The following is a 15,317-nucleotide window of genomic DNA, read 5'->3' as shown; positions in this document are numbered from 1 at the left end:
TCATGTAACTGTAGGAACAACCTGTTTTGTGCTACTGTAGGAACAACCTGTTTTGTGCTGAGCCATGTATCTTTGTCAGAAACAGGTTGTTCTGTGGGATGAAAAAGTTAGGACAAACTCCCTTATACACCCATTTAAGAAGGAGTTTGAAGCAGACCCAAAAACCGGTCAGGAGATTTTGTGGACACCAGTTAGGCAATGTGTTTTGTCGGATTGTCCAAAAAACTGTTGTCTTAATGTGATAGGAACACAACAGTTTATTGGTTTCGTCTGATTTTTGATTTACAACTTCTTTTAAGAAAAGTTTTAACAACCCATAGGTCAAAAACTGACAGTGGTTCATAGAGTACACAAGTTTATATTCTGCCCGAGAAAAAGAGATTCTCCATTCTTCATTTTTATGGGATCCAAATGGGTGTCCTATTGCTACAAAATGACATCCTTTTCTGACAATGTCATCAACAACTTCAGGATTAGGCCATGAATAACATCTGTCAATCCATGAGGAGGCAGACGGAGGCCAAAAGTCGGAAACAAAACAAAAGGCAGTGTCATATTTCTTTGATCTGAATGTACAACTAGCACAGGGTCCATTTAAAGTGGAATTAGGAATTGCTGCAGAACAAGTTAACTGTCTGTATAAAGAACTAGAGATGAGGACTCTGCCATTCTTTCTGACACACGATGATCGGACTTCTCTGAATCTTGTTGGTTCCAGTAACCGAAGCAGAGTGAATCCTAGTGAACTCTCAGAGCTGTCAAAGAGAATTAAGTTTTTATTAGCCGTGCTGTAAAACTTAGACTGAGACATGTCCATAATCACTCGGTGGTTGTTTGGCCACCACATGAAGTCCATATCTGATCCCTCCAGTCTGAATCCTTCTCTATAGCTCCCAGCTATCATATAAATGACCCCATCATTTGTTGTAGTTTTTTTCTCCACAATATCCTTTATGCCTTGTGTCTCCCTTCGAATAACCAGTTGCTGTGATGTTCCTATGATCTGACACAGTACCACAAACACAGACTCTGACATGTGCTGCATATCCTCACATCTGACAAATTATATATATATATATATATATATATATATATATATATATATATATATATATATATATATATATATATATATATATATATATATATAGTGAATGCTCGTTATTTTGTTTTCATATTCATATTATGTTTTTTTTTTAAAATTAGTCGTGATGTCTACATTTAAATTAAAAGCAAATTTTGGATATTTATAAAATGCACTTACCCTAAGGTGGAGGAAGACTCCATTGTGAAGGAAAACTACTTATACGTATATAATATTCATGCTATCTAAATAATAGAATTTGTGTTGCTAAGATATGTATTTCCTTTTAGGAAATTTACATATGTGCTAAGTGTTCTTATCGTTCCTTCCGAAATTACAAACATTTTTATTAAAACTAAAAGCCAATGTTAAGAGACCTTTCAGCTATTGAACACAATTCAATAAAAAAAAATCAAAGTTGTGCATGTACTGAAAGTGTGATTTTTTACTGCATTAATAACCTAGTGAGTGCGTGTTAAAAGATGTTCCGGAATTCAAAATTTATATCGACTCCAACTTTAAAATTCTATTTACATCAGGTGATTTTGAATGACAGCAGTTGTCAATGGAATTGGAGGTAATTTTATAGAAATAAACAGGTAGTGAAAATAATTCATTCACAGGATCATCACATGACAAAAAAAAGTCTTAAGTGTTAAGAAATTTCTACACTTGCTACCACCTCGGAACGTTCTTTTAAATGAAACACCTGAGAAGAAAGGGAAATGGAAATACTCGGCCTAAATGATAAAATATTTTTGTAATAAAATGATGTATTGATGATATAATTTTGTATTTCTTACAAGATACATGTATATACATTTATTTCGCACTTGAGTTTTGTCTCCATTTTCTTTTATAATTTTATCGCCAAATCTGTCAAAATTATTTTCACCCTCTTGCTGAAATGTTTACAATCGATGCGCATGCGCTGTTGAACGAGAGGCTGGAGTAGCAATAGTTACTATATGAGCCGTCTAAAATTATTATTTTTAGCGAGAAATTGAGAATATTTAGATTTCACAAAGCGTAATTTTGCAAAGTTCATAAATTCAATTGTCATATCATAGTATTCGCGCAAAATGAGCTCTAGTGTCTCTTTAACTAAACTTGACACAAAGCATCTTTACGGGAAGGGAAATTGAAAGACCAAACCCATTTAAAGGTGCACGTGAGATAATCATGAAAGTATGGTTTCTATAAATATCTTCTCAAAAACCCTCCACAAGAAATATCGATAAAATGTCTTTATCAACGTAAAACATAAAAGCTTTTATGTATTGTTTAGATTTTGAAGTGTTCAAATCATGACCCTTGGTCAATACTTGAGCCAGTTGTGGGGGGGGGGTAAATTTCATAGACATAGAAATATATAGATTTTAAATTGAAGATCTACATTTTTAGTTCTTTCGTCTCTAATGGAAAACCTTCGTTTTCCTTGGTTTCTTCTTCCCTATCAGAGTTCGTTAGTCAAGATCTTATCTCAACCTTCAGGCTCGCAACAAGACAGAGTCTACTTACAATTTATGATTTAATGTATTAGTATGCATATATCCTCACAAGTGTATATTCCTAATTGTGCAAATTATGACCCCCTGGACCAATACTGGGGCCCAAGGAAAGGGTTAATGTGTAAGAGAGAAATATGCCACAATATGTGATGTTGTTTTCCCTCGGACTGAAATGTTCACATTCACATGTTCACATTCATTTGGTTTATACATGACACGTAACTGCAGGATATATCTTTATGTCCGTCTGGTGAAAATTAATATTCGGCAATATGGCCGTCATTAACCGACGCTTCGCCTAATCATTTCGACATTTCATATTATTTAATACGAAAACTATGTTCCGTTAGTTCTTAAAATATTTTGAGTAGTTGCCCATTAGAAGAACATCAATTCTCTGTAAAGAACAAAGATACGTGGCCACGCACTATCATGGAATTGAAGTTTACCTCTGACTTGAAAGAGTGTTCCATATGAAGACTCTCTGTGGGTACATTTTTGACAGTCCAAACAGTTTCCATAGCACTGACATTGAAACATTTTGCTCATGACCAACATAACATATAGAACATCATCATATAAATAACCAGTATGCTCCCTAAATGTATGAAGGTTTGATCATGACATTAGTTTAATTTTATAAGCAAGTATTCAATGTATTTGTACATAAACTGATAACAATACTAGTGTAAGTCTCTAATGAATTAGTGAATATGAAATGAACAATGCTCTTTCAGAATTTAGCTTAATCCCAATCTAATTAGACCTGGGCTGTATTTAAATCTGTTGTGAACATGTGACTGTTTTGTACAAATAAAACAATTGTGATCAAATGAAACAGACAGATGATTCCTCTACTTAGGTTTCGGTAATCTGACTTACGAATCCAGCACTCAACCAATGAAGCTAACGAGCTACCAACCTGCAACACTTATATTGGAGTTCAATACGACTAACATCCCTCATCCCGGACTGATGGTGAGAAAGATGGAAAAAGTCGTAGAGTGTACTCTTCCAGAGTGTCAACACCTTTGAAACATACTTCTGGGGATATACTTTTTCATACCCACAGCGATTACATAGCCATTCTATGTAAAAGTCAGATCTGCTGTCAGTGTGTGGTTTAAATCAACCCAAGTTTTCTGGAATATATATGTTTATATATATTAAGAAGGATTTACTTGTTTTGAGAACCCAAATAAAGAAGTGAAAAAATAGGATCATTAAAAGGCAGTTTAAAGAGATGTAGACAATTATAATATGATAATGGATCTCATAAAATATCATGAAAAATGAACATGTTTTTCACTGTGATAAAACAGAAAGAAGATCAGATAAAACTTTAAATAAGAGAAATCGGGAGAAGGCTGAAAACCTGTATCCATATTACTGGAATAAGTGTACAAATCTAAAATCATATCACTAATACATATCAGTAGATTGATTAAAATATTCCTCTCTAGAGTGATATTACATAGAATAGTAAGGTGTTTTTGTAACCTGAAGTAATTTTTTTTTTATTTTTCAAAAGATTTTTTTGATACTGACAAATACCTAACACTGATATACACTGTGTTTGATAACAACAATAGAGATAATTTTTAATAAAGTTTTTTGTGACATAATAATGTGCAGACCAACCATACTCTCATAAATTTCTGTCATTTATTTATGGCATTTCATAATTTCCTTCTATTTCAAAATACAAGTTATAATAGCATTCAGACAAATAAGCAACTTGCCCGAAGAATAGGTTAATATGCCATATTGAATTCAGTTGCAGCTGTTCATGAGTGCATACAGATATCAAATAAGATTTCTATAATATTAATCAATTTCACTTGAGATCGTAATCATTTCCTCTTTTTCAGTTTTTAAATTTTGTACATGTACACATAAACACATCAGCAATTTGTTTCTTATTTGAAAACAAATGAAAACATTTAGTCACATTTGAATATGTTTGGTTTTGGTATTCTATTCAAAATGCATATTTTAATAATTTTTCAACACTGCAGTGTGTTGAGAAAATTGATCAGAACAGTCTAGTAAATACACGGACCAGCAAGACAGTCAGACATACAAAGCTTAATAAATATAAACAAATACAAATAATGAACAAACTGATCTTTCTGAAATGTTTAGCAATCCATCATTTTTTTTGATTGTCACTAAGTGGTGTATTTTTAATGATTATGGGGGAATATTCTGAATATTTATTTAAAGAATTTGTCATTAGTTTTTCAGTAAATGTTGATTTTTAATACTGGAATTGCATTAAAAAGTAAATTATTTCCCCTTGTGCTAATATTTGGAGTTTTCTGCCCTTTGTCATTTTTAAAATTCAATAAAAACCTTCTTAAAATGGTCAAAATCTTTAAAATTATAAAAGTTATCTGTTGAAGCAGTTAACATGTGTCATGAATGGAACAATGTTTTAAAATATAATTTCATGGTCTATTTATTAATTTTGTTAAGACTCGTTTAATAGGGTTTTCTTGCCCTTTGCAAAACATATATAGAAACAACGCTTATAAAGCCAAATTAAATTATTCTGATACATCAAATTCAAATTATTTTGAAATATTAAATCAGTTTCTCATTTACTTAAGTAGAAAAGGTGTTTTAAAAGAAGTTTTATGATCAATTTATTGTTAAAAAGTATTTTTTATGGGAATTGGAAGGAGTCAATTTGTATTATGTATATTATATATTTGAAATATCTAGAAAATTTTAAAATAAACCTGTCCTATCGTTTTAAGTATAAATTATTGTTCACTAAAACTGTGTAGTGTGGCCCTAGATCAATGAATTTTGTTACCATGGCAGCCAAGGTAATTTACATTATTTTGATGGTGTGTAATGTCACACCTTATGAGTATCAATCACCTGAGAACGTTTCACTAAAATCTGAGTTGGTATATGCCATGACCCTACAGTTATATTTTGGTCTTTACAGAGAATTAAAGTTAAATAAGTGTAGTTACCCTTTGAATTGACGTCACATTGTTATGTCTGGAGCAGAATAAAATGACAGTCAAGATTTGCTCAAACCTCTGCGGAAGAAAGGGAGAAAACGTTTAAAATTGAAAAGTAACAAACCATTGTTCGTAAACAAGGGTGCAGCAAAGATTTTCAAACAGTATTTGAAATGTGAGAATGAGAATCAATTTTGAAGAGTTTAATTGTGTAAAATTGGACGAGATGCAAGGCCAATTTTACATGCATTTTCAAAGATCATCACTTGTTGTTAATAAATGTATCACTTGATAGTCCTTGGGAATTCAAAACAAAACACTGTGTAGGTTTGATACTGACTGACTACAGAAATATATCGAAACTATCGATCTCATAGACGGTTAGGCGAAGGGCCTTGCCGTCTATGAGATCGATCAACCCGATATATTTCTACAAACCAAATAAATATTAATATTTTGCAAGCATCCTGATGTTATATTGTTTTAAATTTATTTGAAAATAAACACTTGGAACAAGGAGTTCTCTGTTTTATGGAGGAATATGTGAAAAAGGGGAATAATTTTTTTTTTTTCAAAACAAAATATACACAGCTAAGATTGTAAAAATAATCCTGATAAAGATTAAAAATTATTTTAACCAAGATCTCTGAATAAATGATTTGCCTCCAGGAAAGATGCCAAATTTAGAATACAAATTTACAGGAAAACATCCCTAAACATCTTTATATAATTGCACAATTTGTGACTTTATTATGCAAGCACTATATTATATCTGTATAGGATGATTCATTTTTTTCAAGTGTGTGTTTCCTCCTTCTTATCGAGTTTATATGAAAACAAGAGACCGTGCCTGTACGGTACCATAGCCCGTACACACACTTGTCAAGAAGTCTCATATTTATTTAATTAAGTTTCATTCTGGAGTAGAAAAATCATAATATTGTAATGATGACCACCTCCCTGCCTGAAATCTTTCAAAAAGGACAACGAAACCTATAACTTTAGCGAAAAACTTAAAAGATCATAATAGTGTGCATGACCTGATATTGAAAAGGTGCATGACTCTGATAGAAATGATGGAAAATAATTTTCCCATATTTGTTAACTTTCAAGATTACTATTAACAAGCTTATTTGTTTAATTAGAAAGTTCAAAAACGTTTAAAATTATAATAAGAATACATTCATAACTCTTTTTATCATACGACTTCTTAATTACATGATATTGAATGATTAATTACTAAATATGTACAAGCAAAGGGAAAAAAACTCTATTATGAAGAAGCAAGGGAAGATAACTCCATTAACTGCCTGAACTCTTTCATAATGCTTTCACAAAATCTGAACTTTAATAGTCTAGACAGCTTCATTCTTGCTCTTTTCTAAATATGCGAGTTTAATCATTTCTTTCATTTAAATATAAAATAATAAGACAAATATATCCCCTCTCTCAGCCATAACCCTTGCCTTATATGTAGGTGACATGAAATATTATCATAGATGACAGCTTAATGGTTTTTTCCCCCTAAATATGCAGTCAATGTTTATTCTATGTCAGTATATGTTTTTAAACATTATACAAATTAAGTAAACACCAAATAAGCATTTTGACCACACCCTGCATCAAAAACCCCTACCGTATACAATTTCATTTCTGCAATTCATTTTGACCTTTCCGTAGGGATGTGCACACATTACCAGGAATTTCCGATTCCATGTAAGAGGTTTTAACTATCCCTTTTATTATTATTGTTATTTCCGTGTTCGTAAATTTAAAATCACTCTTCTGTCAAGACATTTGTATTTTGTGGTTAAGAAAGTTTGTTTTAATGCATTTTTAATAATTAACGATATGTCACTGACGAAAAGTAAGAAGTACATTTTTTAAAACTTGATTGTTTTATACATTTTTGATAGTTAACAATATGTCACCGAGGAAAATGGAGACTAAATTTTTTTTTTCTTATCACAACAATTTCAGGAAAATCAACATTTTACCTGTGTTTGATATTAATCTTATTCCAATATTTCAAAGAAATAAACTTAAAGAAGATTGCTACACCAATTTTTTTTATGGATTATTAAAATATGATTTCTATAATACGATATCGTTGTTTAAAAAAGGATATGTACTTTTAAAAAATTTTAAACGAAATTTTTGAGTTTTTTTTATGAGAAATTGGAAATCTGTTTTGGAGGCAAGTAACACACCGAATAGATTGAAATTGGTGTGATACATGTAAATGTATGATATTACACTTATGTAATTTGATATGGGACTCATCCATATTATGACGTATTTCCGTATAAAATGCCTTTTATTATTTCTACCTTCCCAAAAAATTCGAAATGTAGTTTTGGTCAAATTTAGTAAAGTTGGAAAATTTTAAACCGGTGAAAGTATTTTGGTATAATGTCCTTATATCTGCTTAATATCAACAGATGTCCCATATCACCTTAATATCTAATAAATCATGTCCAGTAATGTCAATATGTCATGATGTTTTATTGTTTTAATAAAAAAAATTTACCTATCTTTAAAGAGATTAAACCCATAGGTTTGAAAATATGAACAAAAGATTTTTATTATTTTTATTAAGAGTTTTATATTTTTAAAAATAAAACGTCTTGTTGACAAAACAGGACATGAATTATTATATATTAATATCATACATTTATACGCAACAGATTTTACACACTACAGTGTGTTACTTTACCAAAATATGTTTTCCACTTTAACACAAAAATTCAAAATTATTCGAATAAAATATTAAAGGGCATACTTCTTTTAATAAAAAAATCATGCTTCAGAAATGATACTTTAACGATCCATAAATTATGAAGTTTATCAATTAGTTACACGGTGTGCATATGTTTTCTTTAAGGTGAATATAATCTTAAAAGTGCATTGCATTAATCAAATATAAAAAGATATATAAAAAAAATTTACAACAAGAAGTGCAAGTCAAATCACATTTGATCGACAACCATTGTATATCTTGATCATAAATCAGAAAATAATGAAGCGTTTCTGTTTTACTTTAATTACGCATATATTTTTAGAATTTACTACAAGAGCAGATCCAATCCATTTATATGAAGATATTCGTCTCGTATTAATATATGGAAATCAAAATTATTTTTAGATTTAGTTTTGACACGCCTTTTGTACTGTTTTACCTGTGAATTTATTAAAACGAAACTTCTGTTCGCAAGTTGGGCATTAATATTGATCCCACGCGCGTGCAATATATTTATGCAGATAAACTTGATGAACACCTTTAATAATTTTCAGTGGTTGGCTATACGTAAGAAAATATGATCCGGGAAACTGTATTGATAAAAAGAGTTGACAAGTTTGATAGCTTTTGATATTTGATGTAGTCGCTTGAATGCACAATGATATTGCTGTTATAAGTGAATCTGACACAAGATTAGGAGAACAGTTGGCATTCAACAGGGGAAACAAGGTAGGTCTGTTAATCAAGTAAAATCTCCAAAGCAATGGCTTCGATAAATTTTACCAACAATGTAAGAGTTCAATGAAATCTTGTCGTTAGGAGAGAGTGTGAAATTTCAAAACACGTTCAACGGTTCAAAGTTTGTATTCCTCTGTTCATAGATGCGATTGTTAATGAAAAGTAGTTAATGAATTATATGTATTCATGTTGTGGTAAACGTATGAAGACAAAACCGAAATAAATCACGGGATAAAAGTATTGCTTGCTTAAATTTGTCATAATTAGCCAGGTTATTAAAATAATAAACATCTACATAAAAGGTAATTGACCGACCAAAAATAAACACTTTGCTTTATACGAGCAACGAATTACCAGACGAGTTTGTATCATTAATTGCACCTCTATATATAAAAATGCCAAGTATAAATTTAAAACGACGATTTATTTAAAAAGTTATTTACATATCTACAATGTAATACCTAATTAAGGTAACATCTGCAGTAATATGTGACTGTAATAGTTTATTTTTATCCTATGCAGATGTTCGAGCTATTCTACCAATGGCTATTCCTCGGCGTGGTGATACTGCAAGGGGCAGATTTTGTATTAGGACGATTTGCTTCAGGCCCAAAACAAAGTATGCCAGTTCACCGATCTTTCACACAGAACACAGGGCAACTAGGCACCAACACGATCCTAAATAACATGCTGTCTCACCGTCAGTACTATAATACACTCATGGGGCGAATGATGGAAATCAATAAAAGTAAGACCGGTAACCGTAACCAGAATAACGTGGATGTGGATGAAATAATGGAGTGGAGATTCACGGATCCACACAACCTTGTGGATACTTGGGCGCCACCTAGCGGTAGGTGGGAGTACTTTGGAGATTGGAGGGAGTCGGACCGAAGTCGATTCAATGATGCAGCACCCGCCGCAGCAGTCAGAAGAACCAATATCATTAAGTACTTTTTCCGAAGAGGCATTTTGTTTAGTCCCAAATTAGATGGAAGTGACGTCCCACGACAAGTTCATGATATCCCTGTCTTTCATTCAAGACCAATGGTAAATTTTGCAAACATACTTAATTATTCAGCGTCAATTTAATTAAATGAACTATATCTGACATTATTCCCACTATACTTAATCATATCTAATAAATCATTATTTTTACTTTTTCAGCGACTGTTTTAAAGATTTTCCAGTGTTTCTTTTTTGTAAACCATCAGCTTTCATTCCTGTTTGATTTTAAAAGTTGATATATTCTATTTAGTTTTATACAATGTATGCAAATATAATTTCATATTTATGTTTTTATGTTCATAATTGTGTACCTTAATATTTTTCTACAAGATACTTTATACCATTTGCATTCCGAAGCTTTCCGGTTCGGTCATTTTACTGATGTGAATATCTTATCCTTGATATACTTTTTCATCGGTAACAAATGCAACATGTTTCTCCACTTTCGGTGAACCGTTTTCCATATTTTCTTTATCCCTTGGTTAGAAGATTGTTGTGAAGCTTCATGTTGAGAAACTACAAATATGGCTTGTAAAATATAACTTTTTTATTATCTTGTGATGCATTTTTGTTATTTTATAATGTGTCTTTGATATCTTTGAATCTTCATAAAATTGTAGGTTACATTCAAATATTAATATGCATATGAATTCTTAAAAAGAAAGGTATACTTTCGCTTGAACAATTGAGACCATTGAAAAAAGCTCTTACAAAGCCAATCAAAAAAAGTTAGTTCTATAAATACATACTACCCACAATGCATTATTGCAAATACCGGTGCATAAGAAGATTATCGAGTATCATTGCAAGAAATAAATTATAGTATACATCAGAAGATAATGATTATTTCGAATATGCATAGCAAGATAGTGAACGTGCATTGTAAAGTATAGAGTATACATCAAAAGATTTTAGAATATACTTACTACACCATCGAACATGCTTCACAAAATATTGAATACTGTGGAATCATTTTATTCATAGGGGTCAATGTCCACATTTTTTTTCAATATGATTATTTTTTCTATTTCTCTTTTGTTCCTTAAAAAGGGGCATGGTCACGATTTTGGTCAAATTCTATTTTTATTATTTACAATGCTTTAGGAATGCATTTCCAATGACGAAATGAAATTGGAGAGTCAGTAGTGAAGTTATAAGAAAGATACAGGGCTCACAATTTTATGTCATGTAAACAAGGCTCGTGTCCTGTTTTTGTTTACATTAGTTCAACATACCGGTTAAGGTTCTTTCCCAAGCTGATTTTCCCATCTTCTTATTCATTTTAAGCATAAATAAACAGATCTTAACGTTTACTACATTCATTTTCGGTCTAAAACTGGAGTTTTCACTTCAACATTCAAAATGTAAACAAAAGCTTTGTTTACATTTCGAATATGAACTGTAAGCTCTGTAACTCTCTTATAACTCAACGAATGACACTTAAATTTTGGTTGCCTATTAAAAATGCCTTACTAAAGCATCGTTAACATTAAAATCGGGAAAATAATTTTTGACCAAAATCGTGACCATGCCCTTTAAACTTTGTTTTTCATGCAGGCAAGTAATTACTAAATAATACATTTAGGTGTTGTCTCATAAGTGTTGGTGTGCATGTATGTGTGTGTGACTGAATGTCTGTTCTTTGAAAAAAAAAATGTATATATATAAAACTTTATAATGCGCGTATCAGTCTCCAGGGCTGATACGGATTCTGTGGGACTTAAAGAGATCGGTACTCTACCCCTTCCGGAACTCATTTGTATTTTCCCCTTGAGAATAAAGTAAAAATTAAAAATTTAAGACAATGTTCATTCGGTCCTCTGGCTGGTTTGTGTGTCTCAGGCTGATATAAGTTGTAATAATAAAATGATATGTATTATTCTCTATATATTATATTATATTAAAAAGATCCTCTGGGAAAATATTGAGTATAATCATATTCATATCCTACTTGAGCCTCTATGGTACAATAGAAAGTTAAGATTCAGAATAAATAACACATACTCTGTAAGACTACTGTTAAGCCAAACTGTTGTGGCCAAATGTTAAGCCGTTTTCGCATAACTTAATGTCAAACCATATCAAGTGGAATTGTCTTGAATCAATCAAAAGACTTTGCATGGGTACAAAAGGAACATAGAACATTTATGATCATTGAATGACAAAATCAGAACATAGACCTATTTGGGAAACCAAAGGGCTAACGATTTAATCAACCTATATATTTTAACTGGAAACATGTTCATTTAGACCCTAGATCTGCTACAAAAGATTCTGGATTGATATGTTTTAGTTTCTCAAATATGGTTGTTAATGTTTGATTAGATTTTTAGAAAGTCTGGTCAAAGAATTGTGTTCGATGCCAGAACCGTTATTATTGGTTTTCTTGAACAGAAACACATGGCCATAAATTAAAAAATCATTTTAGTTAAGAGACATATTTTCGCCAATTCAAAAAAGGTGCTTATATTTTATTTGATGATATTGTTTAATATTTACAAAATTGTTATTCTTAGAAATTATTTCTTTTAAAAAATAGATATTACCAAAAAAACCACCAAAATTGCTTGCCTTTTTGATGTGGCATAATTTCTAAGAAAACTTCATCATGAATAATTTAGTATTTACTTTTTCAACTTCTATGTGAGTTTTGTAGTGTGAGTGAATGGCATACATTAATTTGTATTAAAAATGAATTTTAAAAAGAAACTATATCAAATAATTGTAATGCAACAAACATGAAATAAAAACATACAGAAATCTATTGATAAATAAACATGAAAACGTGAATACATGTATTATAATTAGGGATGTCAATTTCACTCGGTTTGCTTAGTTGATTAATCGGAGGCTTTAGTCGAGCGATAGTCGAGTACTCGATGAGTTAAGCGTATTCGAAACTGTGATTCTTTTTTTAATCAAATCATGTTATGCCACATTGATCTCATCTTAGATTAAAGAACATTAAAAAATTTATGATAACATATACTAATTTTATTTGAATTGAAATAAATTGGAAAGTAATCTATAAATATCCGTTAGAAAATGTTCTGGCTCTTCCTCTTTTTATCTCTAGACTCTTAAATTTTATTGAGCTCCGTATCATCTTAAAATCAAATGTGACCTGTTCAACGGTACTAAGTCATTGTCTTTGCCAAATCAAAAATCTAAGTTTAATAACAAACGCATTAAGTTAATTATGTATATGATATGTATATGATTAAAGTTTTGGTTATGCAAACATCTAATCCAATGAATAACTAATTAGAAAAAAACGCAAATTGTAAAAAGTAACGGTATATGACTGTCTAAGTAAATCAAAGAGATTAATTTGTTAGCCGCTTCAAAAATACACAAGGGACATCGATGGAAAAGAGCGAAATTTAAGGATCAAACATGTCGATAAAAGAAAAACTGTTGCCAACATTCGTAGAACGAAAACTGCCGTGTAAAGAAAAAAATAATTACTATTTTTAAATTCTGTTTACTTTATTACGAGTAATCGACCAAGAAAATTTTAGTCGATAATCGTTGTGACCGAGCGAAGTCGAGTACTCGTTGACATCCCAAGTTATAATCGAAATGTTATACGCAACTTTCTAATTAAATTGAATGGGCTGGCCACAAGGGTTTTAATGTATGTATTGCAACAACAGTAAGGATAAAGGTAAACACATATTTACTACATAATTTATGCAAAGATTACAAACAAATATATTTTCCTCCAAGTATATAAACATTTTCCATTGGTATAGATAGTGTCTCCTAATTATTAAGCTATTACTATGTATATTTATTTTCGTTATGCTTGTAGTTACCAATGACACTCCATCGCTTATTCACCACATGTATTAAATATTGGTTAACGAGCGAAATCAGGATGACTTTCTTTGGAGGATGACAAAGAGGAAATTGAATTTGATTAATTGGAAGAAACCAATCAGCATTACTTTGTACAAATAATGATCAAAACTTACGACGTAGCTTGCAATAAACTATGTTCATATCGACTGCGTTAAACCAAAAAAAAGTATTTGTAATCAAATTCATAGCCATTTAGTGATTCGTTTGAATTCGATAAATTGTTTTATCTGTTGTTTATGTATTGATACGAGTATTGATCCCCGGTGTTTCTCTTTTCTGAGAATAGAGAAGCACCGTAGATCCCCAGCCTTGGCTAACGAAGATTGAAATTTAAAAGATCATATTTACTATTGTAAAACAGAAAAATATTGTTAATAAAGTTCTCTATCTTACAAGAACTACTAGGTATATATATCTTTGGCGATACAATGGCGGTGGTAGATATCACAACTTCCACAATATAAGTATTTAATATAACAAAGTGTGAATATGACATTATCAAAGATGTTTAATTTTTGCCAATCAATGTACAGATATGAGTGAAACATCTTTAAAATATATGATTCCTTTCTTATTAAATGGTCGATATATTCTATATTTTGTCAAATTATATATATCTTTACAGAACATGTCAAGAATTTGTTTCTCAAAACTATTCTAAATTAAGGAATGCCATCAAAGGTGCTACATCCCGTGAATCAATTCAAAACTGTTCCGACAAAAGCATTATTTCTTTCTTTACATGATTTATAAGGATAAACAGAAACTCACTAAGAATGTGTCGAGATAAATTTACGTGATGTAGTACATATGATTCGACGAAGGTCTTTTCTAATTTTTGGATAATATAAATCTTGTCTTAGTATTATATCTATGCACTGATACTCCAAAATTAAGGAGGATTTTAGGAGGCTCTGCGTGCGGCCTATAGTAGTAGGTTTGTCCGTCTGATTTCACTTGATCGGAGCATATCTGTTTTCCCCTTGGGCTACTTTGGCTTATGCATTGAACTTCGACCACAGAGTTCCTTTGAGTAAAGGATGTGCAGTGACGTCACAAACGTTGAACGCTGTAAACTGCAACGTCACAAGCGAAAATCAAAGTTCACGCTTGTGGCTGTTACTGTGGCTCTTCCATTAATATTAACTTACCCTTAGGATAAGATAGGAATTTTAAGGTATAATTCACATTTGCAGACAAGGCAAGAAGTTAAAAAATGTAAAAATAAGCATTAAATCATGATTTTTTTAAGTATACACTCTCATAACTGCAGCGGTGTGTGCATACAAATTTTCATAACGCGCTAACGCGCGTTACTCAATTTGTATGGCTTATACTTTACCGACAGAGTGCCTTTGCTCAAAAGATGTGCAGTGACCTTGAATGACGTTTCA

The 15,317-nt window shown here is 31.2% G+C and overlaps 2 protein-coding genes across 2 annotated transcripts; one reads left to right on the top strand and one right to left on the bottom strand.

Moving 5' to 3' along the window:
- Nucleotides 1-31: 31 nt before the first annotated feature.
- On the bottom strand, nucleotides 32-3,187 carry LOC136276403 (cyclic GMP-AMP synthase-like receptor 2). Its single transcript, XM_066088297.1, has 2 exons — nucleotides 3,045-3,187; nucleotides 32-1,055 (listed from the first exon to the last, which is right to left on the bottom strand). Exons 1-2 carry the CDS (start codon nucleotides 3,125-3,127, stop codon nucleotides 32-34), a joined length of 1,107 nt encoding a protein of 368 aa, XP_065944369.1. The 5' UTR covers nucleotides 3,128-3,187.
- A 5,617-nt stretch (nucleotides 3,188-8,804) lies between these two features.
- On the top strand, nucleotides 8,805-10,620 carry LOC105344420 (uncharacterized). Its single transcript, XM_011452200.4, has 3 exons — nucleotides 8,805-9,042; nucleotides 9,574-10,101; nucleotides 10,219-10,620. The coding sequence occupies exons 1-3, from the start codon at nucleotides 8,965-8,967 to the stop codon at nucleotides 10,228-10,230; spliced, it is 618 nt and encodes a 205-aa protein (XP_011450502.3). The 5' UTR covers nucleotides 8,805-8,964; the 3' UTR covers nucleotides 10,231-10,620.
- Nucleotides 10,621-15,317: the final 4,697 nt, after the last annotated feature.

The sequence above is a fragment of the Magallana gigas genome, chromosome 6 (genome assembly GCF_963853765.1).
Source record: "Magallana gigas chromosome 6, xbMagGiga1.1, whole genome shotgun sequence".
NCBI classification, from domain to species: domain Eukaryota; kingdom Metazoa; phylum Mollusca; class Bivalvia; order Ostreida; family Ostreidae; genus Magallana; species Magallana gigas.
This window is presented reverse-complemented; position numbering and strand designations above follow the sequence as displayed.

Excerpts from the sequence above, each read along its gene's own strand:
- LOC136276403 (XM_066088297.1), bottom strand. The coding sequence starts at position 3,127 with ATGTCAGTGCTATGGAAACTGTTTGGACTGTCAAAAATGTACCCACAG. Across the intron at positions 1,056-3,044 it reads AACACTCTTTCAAGTCAGAG|ATGTGAGGATATGCAGCACA; the intron begins GTAAACTTCAAT and ends ATAATTTGTCAG.
- LOC105344420 (XM_011452200.4), top strand. The coding sequence starts at position 8,965 with ATGCACAATGATATTGCTGTTATAAGTGAATCTGACACAAGATTAGGA. Across the intron at positions 9,043-9,573 it reads CATTCAACAGGGGAAACAAG|ATGTTCGAGCTATTCTACCA; the intron begins GTAGGTCTGTTA and ends TATCCTATGCAG.